The sequence below is a fragment of the Phalacrocorax carbo genome, chromosome 9 (assembly GCF_963921805.1).
Source record: "Phalacrocorax carbo chromosome 9, bPhaCar2.1, whole genome shotgun sequence".
NCBI classification, from domain to species: domain Eukaryota; kingdom Metazoa; phylum Chordata; class Aves; order Suliformes; family Phalacrocoracidae; genus Phalacrocorax; species Phalacrocorax carbo.
This window is the reverse complement of record NC_087521.1, coordinates 26678733-26691394: the sequence shown is the minus strand read 5'-3', so window position 1 is coordinate 26691394 and position 12662 is coordinate 26678733. Positions and strand designations below refer to the sequence as shown.

Genomic DNA, 12662 nt, shown 5'->3' with positions numbered 1-12662 from the left:
AATACATAAATTTTTTTAATTAATTGGGAAAATGGTAAAGATGCAGAAGAATTGTAAGTTACTCATCTTTTGGGAGAAGTTTACTAAAAGTTGCTACTAGGGTCCAACTTCCCTCCATCAACCTCTGTGCAACATTCTGCCTTTGTACATGCACAACCAATTCTGCTTTTTAGCTGCTTCTACTGCACGTCAGCAGATATGTAGTCTCCTGTACCTCTTTGTGAGAGCTCAAGAAATACAGAATAATCAGAAATAGACTTGTATTCCATTTTTAAAAAGCAGTGGAATCTCTATCGTTTTGCCCTACAGGGAGTCAGCCTCCCTCATGCTGGGAGATACTGATGTACTAAATCTGAATTTAATGCAGCAGTGGAGAATTTCACTGTAATTATCCCATTAGAAAGCACACAGATGTCTTACACTGTACTCATAAATTTTCAAGTAGACATCAATTTTCTGCACACACTTTTTATTCCAGCAACTGACCTCTCCAGATCATTAATCCAGAGTTATATGCCTGGCAAACCATTGGGGGCTGCTCTTTATGTTGATTTTCATCTGGGTTTTGTGTGGTACTTCTAATAAACAATTTCCAGAATTTTAGCACTATTATTACTAAAAGAATTTAGAAAATGTCATGAGGAACTGAAGAAAGTTATATTTGCAGTCGTCTCTCTTTCAGATGCTCCTAATGGACCTTTTCATTGCAACTGATAGAGAAAAATTGAAAAGCTAAAGAACACACTAGGAAAGGAACCAAAGGTACTGCTTGACAGGGAAAACAAATCACACATCCTCCTCCTTTGAACAAATGCATTATCAATCAAATAATTTTATATTCATAAGGTCATTGTTTCTTTTGCCTTTAAGTACCTCATGTCCACACTCAGCTTAAGACTTGGTATATTTATATACTTCCATACAGTCATAAGAAAGACTGGATACTGGATGTGAAAGCTCCTTTCCACAAGACAGCAGTTGAAAAAGTATCACATACTCTCGTGGTAGAAACACTTTCCCTAGAGACCAGTATATAGAAAATTAATCTGAATCAAAACATCAAGGTTGAGGTTCTTGCCAGTGCCCAGACACCTTTGACACATTTATACTAGTTGTGTTAAATGCCTCGCAGTGCAGATGCCAGTTGTGCTCAGTAAAACAGCTGTTCCCAAGCCAAAGAAGGTTACATGACAACTAATACTGAAACCATACTAGAAATTACTAGCATGCATAGGACCTGGGGGACTAAGCAAATAACACTTGTCCAGACCTGAATTGGCCAGTTCTACACTGGAAGTATCTGTGGCTTTTGTATAGCCATGGCTGCTGAATGCAGCCCAGTAAAAGAATCGCTCACAACAGGTAACTAATTCCCGCCACTCCTAGTAGGCAACACAAGGAGGCTAATCACATTGTCCAGGGAAAAACAAATTGAGGTGTATTTCCAGGACGCCCTCGACAACCTGACTGAACCAGGAAGCTCCAGTAAGTGGAAGGAATTATGTTGAAATAGCTGTAAAACAGAGTTTGGCTTAAATAACTAAACTGAAAGGGCTGGCAAGAAGTAAAGGGGGGGGGGGGGGGGGGGGGGAGAAAAAAGAGCAAAACACATCCTCTCCAGTACTTATTACCACCAAAAAGCCACCTGTTGGAATCTGCCCAAATACATTGTTTTGTGGGGGGTTTTCCCCCCCTAAACATAAACCATTTGAAAATTGATTTTGCTAACATTTAAGCTCGAGGAAATAAAAAAATATTGCAATCTGTCATCAAGACAATCATGAAAAGCTCTGCTCTACATTTTCTTCCATTTTCCCTCTCATCACTGGTTATTGAGACAGCATGTGTAAAAACCCCAGGCTTACAAATTAACTTACCTCCTGGTAGATTCAATCAGCAATATCAATACATACAAGGATTAGCTTCCCAGTGTCAGAATGCAATATTGTAAACATGCAGCCATATCCCAGACTATTATCAGACCAAATAACAATGACTAAGGCAGACTAAACTGGTTACTATGTGGGCAGAACACTGAGAGAAATAAGCACTATAAGGAGAAATATTGATGTTGCCGAACTTAAAGGCTTCCTTATAAACCAACACTGACGGTGTCAAGGCTCTGAGCTCTTGAATGTGCTACCCTTTGAATTTTAGCCATACTCTAGTTGGATACTTGTATCTTTCTTGAGTATCACCATTTGCAGTTTAATATGGTGAAGTGAATAGCAAGTGAAAAAGATAATTTTATTTGCATTCCTTTAAGATGGATGCTAAAACAGGTATCTGATATTCCAGCACAGACACACTAAAATAACGTGTAAATGATACCTTCATAATAGCTTGCTAAATATCTCCTGAAGTTTCCCTAATTGTGGTCAGTATCATGCAAGCTAACACAAATTCCCAGAATCCACATTCCAAGTCGGTTCTGAATGCAAAGCAAGTAATTTCAAGCTTGGGCTAAGCACCATGCCAGTGCATCCAGAGGATTTCTGGTTTGATGCTGGCTTGTGGCCAGGTGATTCAGACCACAGAATAAGAAACTCTCACCTACTGGCAAAGGAATAATTAGATGCACTTTCCTCAGAAGGACAACAAAAACATTAATTTTTGAAAGTGTATTCAAATGCACTGTACTACATTTGGATTAATTCCACACCAGGCTGATCTCACTCATGATTAATATTTTTTAAAATACCAGCGAGTAGAAAAGAAATATGCATTATACATATGATGGGTTTAAGGTGCTAATCTTCTCCTCCAGTTTGACAGTAGTTCCTCAAGCAGTTATTTTTTTGCAGAGAAAAAAAAATAGTTATGATTATTCTTAAGACAGGATTTGTAATTTTGTTTTCAATCTTTCGCCTTTTTAAACAGGGGCTTTTGTTTTAACATAGGCTAGGCCACTGCAGTGTTTTAGTGAAGTAGCTTAGTCCAACAAACGTAACAAACCAGCTACTGACCAGAAGAAAAAATGAAAATCAGAATAGCTTTATAATAAGGTAACTCTCTCTTCCCCCCCCCCCCCACCTTAATTAGAACACCTCACTTCACAAGTATAAAGGCATAGAACAGAAGCTTCTACCATTTCTGCTTTAATGGGGAGATTCTAAATTTCTTACCTGTAAATGAAGTATTTTAGATTCATTATTCCGCAGCATTTCCTTCTGTCTTTCAATTTCTATTTCAAAGCTACAAATCTGATTATGTAAAGTTTGTATACTCTTGTTCTTTTCCAAACTTTCATTCTGGAGCAAGGCCACCTGGAAAAAATTCTACAATTACTCCTGCCAAAGTTTATTAAAAATACCTATAACTTTGTTAGTTTTAAGCTATCTTATACACATGAAAGTGATGAGATCCTAGAAAAATCTATCTCCATGTCTTCAAATTAATAAATAAACCCCAGCCTTCTGATAGCTACTTCTGCACTTCCACAGCACGGTATTAGTACAACTCTGGCTAATGAAAGTGCAGATGGGATACAAAAACAGCAAAAGAACTTGTGTCTAAGCATAATCTTTACTCAGTTTGTTATTTAATGGCTTGGTTTCCTGGTTTCTGCTAACTGACTTGGGAGTTGCTTGGAGTTCAGAAGAAACAACCTATTTAGCTATAGATCAGTGTTAAGAACTCAAGCCCTGCATAGAAGGGACACCAGAGAAAAGCTGAGCAGCTGAAAAGCTAGTCAGGAAAGGGAAACATTAACCTTCTCCACCTACACCCATCTATCCTGTTCTATAGCAAATCTAAGGCAAAACATCATCTGTGGGGGATTGGCTTGGCTTCACAGAATGTGATGGTAATGAAAACTCCTGAAATGAGTGAATACTGAAGGGATCCATGCATTTGAAGGAACATCCAGTGGTGCCTACTAGTAGGAAAGACTAAAGAGCTACAAGGCTGCAGATTATATTCTCTCTCTGTATTGACATTTTGTGAATTCATTCATTAGTGACTCATTCTGATTTTAAAACATGAGCCTTCTTAGAAGAATATCATATCTTATAGCTCCTTGGGGATGAAAGCAATACAGCAAATATTCTCTGTCACACCGTTTTGTACTCTGTTCATCAATGTGGCTTAGGAAAGGGGGTTGCTTTGTGGTGGCCAGTTGCTTTTTTTTTTTTTTAAATAAAAATCTCATTTTTCCTCAGGCAAGATTATTCAGCAGCAAAAACATATAAAACAAACACTTGACATAAAACGACATTTGGACATGCCCTGACTAGTTCCACAGATAGATCTTTATATGGATAAGAAGCAGCACCATTTTTGACCCACAAAAGTCTTCTGATAAATATTCCACATTAAGACCAATTACTTGGATGCTTCATGTGTACCCGTCCCCCCCAGTCATTACCACCCCCCCAATGCAGATTCTGGTTTGAGGTCAAGCCATTTTTACTCTGATATAGGTACCACTGTAGGATTATACCACTTTAACTGCTCTCTAATGAGACACAGTCAAATAACTTGCATGTCACTGCATCCTATGCTCAAGAAGCTAGCCTCTTTAAAAAGGAATGTAATTTCAATCTCTATACTAGACAAAACTAGACAATGGACTGCCAAAGTCCACAGGCATTCAGCAGGTTCATCAGACAGGGGCCCAAAAATACACAGACAGATCATATGTGCATATCTACTTTTCAGTATAGCATAGCACGTGTGCATATACACACACACATTAGTTCCACATTTTATATACAAAAAACTGGCAGCAGAGGCTCAACAGAAATGAGACAAAGCTGATTTTGCCAGTGCAGAGAGAGAAACAATCTCCAGGCTAAAGGAACACATGGCTGGGTACTAGAGAAAATTTTCAAGAACAAGTTTAAATTTAAACTAGTACCCATGGCTCCCACATACTTCAGTTCTACTAGGTAGCCACTTTAATTTTTGCACCCTCCTTTTCCTTAATGAATCAGAGTTCTTCAGTTAACTGTGATCTTTACAGTCCCCTTTTCTCATTGTTTCCTCCCCAGGCCTCCCAATCATAAGGCAGTTACACTCTGTGTCACTAGCATTACATTTCTATTTTTGTACAAGTTATAAAATGTGGGCCTGTCTTGTACTGAGATTTTCCATGCAGTGCTACAGAACACAAGAAAAACAGAATTATGTCCTGCAGCCCTTAATCATACAGAACTGTCATTGCTAAGTCAGTAATTGTAGTTTGGTGGCAATTTGTGAATAAGAAACCTTTAACACTGAATATTGTTTCCTAATTACATTTGGCATAAGCCTTTGGAACTTGAGTTAAAAAACAGGGTAAAGAAAACACAGCATCTACTAAGCAAACTGGATCAGTCAGCTTCCTTTACTTCCTTGTCATATCTGAAACATTGCTAGGATAAAGCATGCTCTTACTCAGCAGTTTTTCAAATTAAGGTATTGCTTATTATTGCTTACTAAAAAAGAATGGAAGAAACCCGCTTACGTCACAAAGAATTGGATTAAAACAGACAGGTACCATATTTAAGTCACATATTAAAAAAGAAAAATGAGTTTATACCAGATTTCTTTAAGAATGTGACGAAGCCATGAAATAACATTCAAGTCATTATTTCCAACATCACAAAACCCGTGGGAGTTCGGTCTGCAAGTCTGTCCCATCACAGAGTGAACAAAACACCAAATCTTAATTCGCCCCACAAAAGTTTTGATTCAAGATTTTACATCTGACCTTCTCTTACTACTCTTTGCCAACAGCACCATTCAAATACCAAACTCATAACTTGGCACAAGCTTTGCAGCTCTGAAGACTTTCAGTTTGCATACTCCACAAGTACTGTTGAAGATAGAATGTGGTGACTGGAAGGCAACTTCTCCCTTCCCCTCCATACGTACCACAGCGAGTACCCCTAATGGAATCTTGACCCTGCAGCAACCAGTGACAAGAATGCCACTGACTTCAGCAGGGCCAAGATTTCTGTGATATTCATCAGCTAAGTTAACTTTGCACTGTTGTTCTTCAGCGCATTGGTTAATTTCTCAAAAAGAAGAGAACAACAATGAAGTTACAAATCATTTTGTTACCCTTCTCTAGAATAAAGTCACTGACATATGATATGTGGTTAGCTATTCTGGTAACTTGGCACAGTCTTGGGATTTCCAGTGATTCAACTCTTTATTATGAATAGGAAGAAGTCTACAAAGCAGGAAGTGAAAAGAAAAAAAATAATGGACAAACAACGATAAGCAGTTATGTCCTAAATGAAAGTTAAACCAAAAATTGAACATAAAAGAGTAGTAAAATATATATTATCCTAACTCTGTAAGACACAAACATAGGACTGCTGGGCATTTTTTAAATGACAAAGGACCTCTCAAGACACTGACAAAAGGCAGAACATGATCTATTCTGGAAGTCACAGGGAACATGCTTTTTTCCTATGATGTAAAAAAATTGTACAGTCTTAATCAGACCAATGAAAAAAGAACTAAGGGTATGAATTGGTGTCTGTCAAATGGAAAAAATGTACAGTTCCCACATTATCAAAAAGATTGAAGTGCAAAAGCAAACTTATTGTTATTGATCATCAAACTAAGACTTACACGTGCAGTAAAAAACTGTATCTTAAAAAACTACACTGGATCTCTCCCAGGCTCAATGGCTTCCTTACGGGCGTCAAGTTCAAAAACAAGCAGTCCAGGGACAAATGTGCTGGGGACAAAAATAATATTTTGCTGTTCCTGTTAACTTCTGCTTTGAAACTGTATTTCCTGTGGCTGCAGACTCCTCCTGGAAACCCATGCATGAGAGATCACTGTACGAAGGGAATATGCTTTCTGGACATGGTTTGCTAAACTCAAGGTAGCGGTCTGCTGTGAGATGACAGAAGTCACAAGCCACACATATCATAACTGCCACTGAGCTTACACTGGAATTGTTACTCTTATTTAATTCGTTCTAGAAAAATCCAAAGGGGCTCCTTACTCTTCTGCCTGCATTTGTAGACTGGTTTAGTAATTCTGGGATTACCCACCACCACCGCCACCCCCCACCCCCCAAAAAAAGGCAGAAGCATTAATTATTTTAATGGCTATGCAAAACAGTAATCTTTTTCAAAAGATTTAAGAAAACAGTGATTTGTTCTGAAGTTTTGCATTTTGAAATCAAAGCCTTAAATTTTATTTGGAGAACAGATGGTGAAGCCATTTGAACAATTCACAAGATTGTAGCTGATACTGATAGGATTCCCAGCATCTCCCAAATCCCAAATGTTCTAAAACCAGGAGACCCAAAGAAGCACTGCAACATGAACTTCATTCTGGTCTAGCACTAAAGCCGAAATCATCATGCCCATGAGTTACAATATGTTTAATTTCATTAACCTTTACAGGTCATTAAATTTGGAGAGCAAGAACAAAAATAAATACAATAAAATAACCAGTTTATTACATGGTATTTCTAATAATGTTATCTCTGGAAAAATACTGACATAGCAAAAATACAGCTCACACCACTGACATAGCTTTCTGAACCCTCCCTTTCATAAGAAGGCAGCTCAGAGATGAAATTTAATTATGGACTGTTTAATCTATGTGAAGAAAATGTTTTAATTACGTTACTGGTGAGGAAAATTGTATATGGAGTTACGAAGCCAAGTTTCTCATAGCATTTTATTATAACAAAGGTACCAGATAATGCTAAATGGCTTGATTGCTTTTGGAGCCTACTAGTCCTTTAGCTGTACTGAACAGCTGTTAAACAGAAAAAAAGCGCTTCTGCCAGAACTTTTATATGATTTAAAGAAATCAATGAAAATTAGAAGTGAGTAGAAGATATACCTTATTTTCTAGAGCATTGCTCCACTCTTTCAATAAGTTAACATGCTGCACTGCTGAGCTGGCTTCATGTGCTTTAATTTGTTGGTTTGTTCCCTGTGACAACAAAGAATTTATACATTTTAGCCAATTCCACTTCTTTTAAACCTACAAAGAAAGAGTATATCAAGACATCGAACCAACACTACATTATTTTGGTTCACGGATGCATGTTGCAGAACTGTAGAGAGAAGGGAAATCTACTTGGGAATTTACAAAAGTCAGGAATACATTTAATATAGCAAGTGTTTCAAACAACTGCCATATATCTCCATCCAGTGTACTTGATACGTCAGAGACAATAAAGATGAACAAGATTTACAAAACGAATTGTATTTTGGAGTCTTCTGTGTAGCTTTACACTAAATAAAGCACAATAAAACTCGAGTCAGACAAAACCTAAAGTGCCCAATTCCCCAAACCGTAATTTAAAACTTCTGTTGTATTTCATGCACAGCTTCATAAGCACTAAGTTCTTCCTCAGTTGAGTATTAAAAACAAATATGTAAGATAAATTTATCATCACTGGAAACCGCCAGCTTTATAAACTACTTTGAGAGATACTACAATGCCTCGTTTGTCATCCAAAGATGTTACCATGATTGCTCTATGATATTCCAATATGCTGCCTCTGCACAACCTAAATGCTGTTACAAATAATCACTATATAAAAAGTTTACAGAACACACATAGATCATATACAGAGTACATAAGATGCAGACCATATTACTTTATTTGTACTGTGTTGCATTACACCTACCTCAGTAAGTGTTTTGCAATGCAGAGTGTATTAGCTTTGATGGTAGGTATGCTGTAAAGCAACTGAAAGGATTACAATGATCCTCAAGGTATGTACTCTATATAAAATACTAAAAATATATATGTGGATATATGTACATATATGCACACATATACATACATAAAATGAATGGCAATACATACGACATAACAGTGGGCAGGGTTACAGCATTGATCAGTTCGACCACTAAGAGCATTACTGTTAACGCTTAAAATGATGAATGCTCATTATTTAAGAACCTGGAAATACCTGCAGGAAGTAGTTTACTGAGAAGTGTTGCTGCTTACAGTTCTTGCCTCTAAGTTATCATGGGCTATGAAATGAACCACACTATCTGATAAACTCCATTTTTTCCTGGTAGCAGTTTCTGAAATTTCCTGGCTATCTCTTCATTATAGAAGCATCCAAATTCCTCAAGATATACAGTAAGGGAAGCAAAATATTGGAAGAGAGTGGAATTATACTACTAAAACTAAACTGAGGTTTGGCTTTTTTTATTTATGTTTTTATTTGTTAAAATATTGCAGGGATTGCCAGGATCAAAATCTAAAACTTTTTTTTAAAAAACAAATTTCTTGCTATGCTTTCGGTTATACACCTATGTGCACACAGACATATGAATGCACATAAAAACACAGGTTTTAAGTGTGCTAACCTATGTTTAACCTTAATAAAAATATTAAGACACACAAATGAGAGAAAATATAAACATACTTAGCTCAAGAAAATAAACACTTTAATAGAAACAACTGGAGTTATTAGTCTATTTTCTGAAGAACAAAAGTGACTTTCCTCTTATTTGAAGTTAAGAAGTTCTTCAAACATATCATTGTCCTATTTACACACGATGTACCTAATAACTGAACTCCCAAACCACTGCAGGAATGTGTGGGCTTTTTATATTTTTTATTTTCAATATGCAAAACCAAACACCTGCTGCATAATCACTTGGTGCAACTGGATGACTTTTTCTTAACCGAGACTAGAGAAGTCCAGAACTTTCACATCAAAGAGTTAGGTTCTATTTGCAGACTTTCATCAATTGGGAAGTATAATTGTTATATACTGACCTGAAAAGTGCAGCCATAACGCTTAAAACTACAGGTACTTGGGGCATTAATACATTCTGACAAATGTGCATTCAACTGCAATAGGAAAAAAGTGTGAGTTTTGGCAAAAGACGTTTGCACGATAATGCTCAAAACATAAAGGGCACAAAGTTATCAGGTTTGTATCGTGTGCCGTTTGCAGAACATACATGTGTGTATATTTTCTCCAGTCTGACCTAAAGTGCAAATACTATATATACACATATGTAAACCACACGCACATGCCAATACAGTATACAGTGTGATACATTTAATATACAGTGAAACTTCTACTAAAGACTATTTCAATAGGCAACCCCATTAAAAAAGGCAAACAAGAACACACTCCACAATTATTTATATGATTCCATTTGACTTTAGTGAATGACTAATCTTTTCTCAAAAAGTGATTTTTTACTGGTGTTCTGAGCGAGTCTTAAGATCAGTTTCACTGTAAAGTACATTTTTTCTAATTCGAATTTCACAAGGAACCGGTTTTTCAAAACATAACATGCAATTCTCCGTGCCTAAATTTAACAGTTAAATTACACAAAAAAGACTAAACAAGTACTGCATGAAACAGACAGCGTTTCAGAATAGGTACAGTTAAGTAACTTTTAAAAAATGCAGTACACAGGATTAAAACTGATTAGTAAAATGCCTGCATTTCTCACAGATTGAGATTTATTCCAATATCTTGGATTATTACAGCACACACCACTTTATTTAAAAATAAACCAATTCACAGAAGCATATACATATATATAGCCAGCAGCCATTGCAGCACAGAGGGCAGCAGCTGGATGCAAACTGCCTAAAAGTTGGAGCAAAGAGCCATTTTTGGAAGAGACAGTGCAACAAACACTCTCTCTTCAAAAACAGGATCTGCAGTTTTTATTTCCCACAAAGCAGACAGGAGCCAGAGTCTAGCTCCTCAGCTGGCATCACTCTTTTGGGTTTCAAAATCTCATTTCAAATTCCCACACCCTAAGCCCCACATGACTCAGCTCATCCACCTCCATGGAAAGAAGTGGTGAACCAATTCTGCTTTGAACATGTAGCTCTGGGACAGGACAGTCTTTAAAATCTGATACCGAGATGCAATCGGTCACTCATCTCTGATAGACATCTATTATGTTCTAAACACTGTCTGTAGAAATTCACAGTAGTTTCAAAAGACACATGGTTCAGAAAGAAAATAAGACCAAATAAGAAAAAGACATGTGGTATAACAGGCTTTACGAGAATGCCAGATTTTCAACTTCTCAAAACTAGAAGTCTGCCAAAGAGTTATGAATTAAACGTGAAAAATTGCCTTTTATTCTACAATAAGATATTTGCTTGTTATACACTACAGAATTTTCTCAAACTGTTAGGCAGGCATTTTCCCATTTTCTGCATTAGAGTCATTGTCCCTAACCATGCAGCTAATACATACATTTTCACAGTATCAGAAAAAAATTAAGCAACATACAGCAACAGATGATGCAGGGCAAGATGACTCTTTGAAGTTCTGACTCTACCAATGGTTTCAGAACCCAATTCTGACTGTATGTGTAACAAGCCAGGCTTTAATGGGTCAATTCTTATTAGCACTCAGATATACCTCTTCTCAAAGTAACTGAAGTCAAGATTTGAGAATAAGCGTAAGTGCTCCAGAACCTGGTTCTAAACTCAGAAGTAAGCACTCAGAATTGGCTCAGTATACGTATTTTCTCTTTTCTTAGCAGCTCGATTTCTGTTAATAGGTACAGTATCTATCATATATTTTATATTTCATTATCCTGGGGGAAAAGACTGCCCGTGTTCGACAGGTGCCTTATGTGCCCTGTGCACTATGACATGATTAATAATTTACAAGCGTAACTGAAAAGTAGTAGGACTCCAGCTCAGGAAGTATCAGTGAAAAGAGAAAAGCTTATCCTCAGATCAGAAACCTAACTTTCCTTAAGTGAGGCTTGCAGAGTGCTGTATAAATAAGCTCTTCCCCATCCTTGGTGAGTAAGTTCTATTTTTAGGAAAAAATAACACACATCAACTTTGACAGATGTTACTTATATCCATTTATGTACCAGAACATGGATCTGTTCAAACAAAACAGATTTTTTAAAAAAACTGGTCTATATATTACTGCAAGCTTCTACACATTAAAATAAATTTTTATGCATGATTGCATCTGGCTGTTGGAATGTTGTACTCATATTACCCTGTATCTTACGCTAATTCTTTAAGCATCAGTTATTATTTTTCCCCAAATTTAACAGATTTAATAATAATTCAAGTTTTTCTATGGAATGATTCTACATATTTATAGGATTTTTCTACTCTTTATTAACTCTTGTCAACGTGCACTAAATTTTAATTATCTCTTTTTATTTTACTGTAAGCTAACTACCCCAAGATGCTGCTCTACTGTGCTCAACAAATGCTTCAAATGGGGGAAGGGTGGGGGAAGCTAGTAAAATGAAAGCAGGAAAGACATGCGCTAGTCTTGGGCAAGCCAAGTATAATAATGACACAGAACTATGAAATTATTTATTTTAAAAAAGTTTTTCAAGAAATCATTAATAATATTTGAGTGTTATCACACTTAACTGTGTGGTAGAAAAAGCTTTTCTTTAGATCTCACATTTTAATAAGGAAATGGCTTCTGGCAAAATTCTTGCGAGATCTTACTAAAACAAATTATTTAATTTTTCAGCACAACACTGGGCATGACTTCTTACCTCGCTCCTCATGAGCGTTTTAACACTACATTTATGAGGACACGAAACCATGACACACGGGCAGTCTGTATCTTCATGTTTCTACAGAGGAAAAAGCAAACAAACCACAAATCAACTCTTACTCTGAAATTAAAGAGAGGACTTACCTGCGAAGAAAAGCATCCTACATTAAAAAAAAAACCCAAAACACAAGATTTTTTTTTTCAATATTTG

The 12662-nt window shown here is 36.6% G+C and overlaps 1 protein-coding gene across 4 annotated transcripts in view; it reads right to left on the bottom strand.

Moving 5' to 3' along the window:
• Positions 1 to 12662, bottom strand: part of TRAF3 (TNF receptor associated factor 3) — a 71382-nt gene that overhangs the window by 11177 nt on the left and 47543 nt on the right. For 3 of the 4 annotated variants that reach the window (XM_064460810.1, XM_064460811.1, XM_064460812.1), the window contains 4 exons: positions 12450 to 12530; positions 9706 to 9780; positions 7801 to 7893; positions 3126 to 3266 (listed from right to left, as the gene is read on the bottom strand). In XM_064460810.1, coding sequence (XP_064316880.1) covers positions 3126 to 3266; positions 7801 to 7893; positions 9706 to 9780; positions 12450 to 12530 — 390 coding nt within the window. The remainder of the gene's footprint in view (positions 1 to 3125; positions 3267 to 7800; positions 7894 to 9705; positions 9781 to 12449; positions 12531 to 12662) is intronic. The other variant, XM_064460813.1, reaches the window with a different exon arrangement.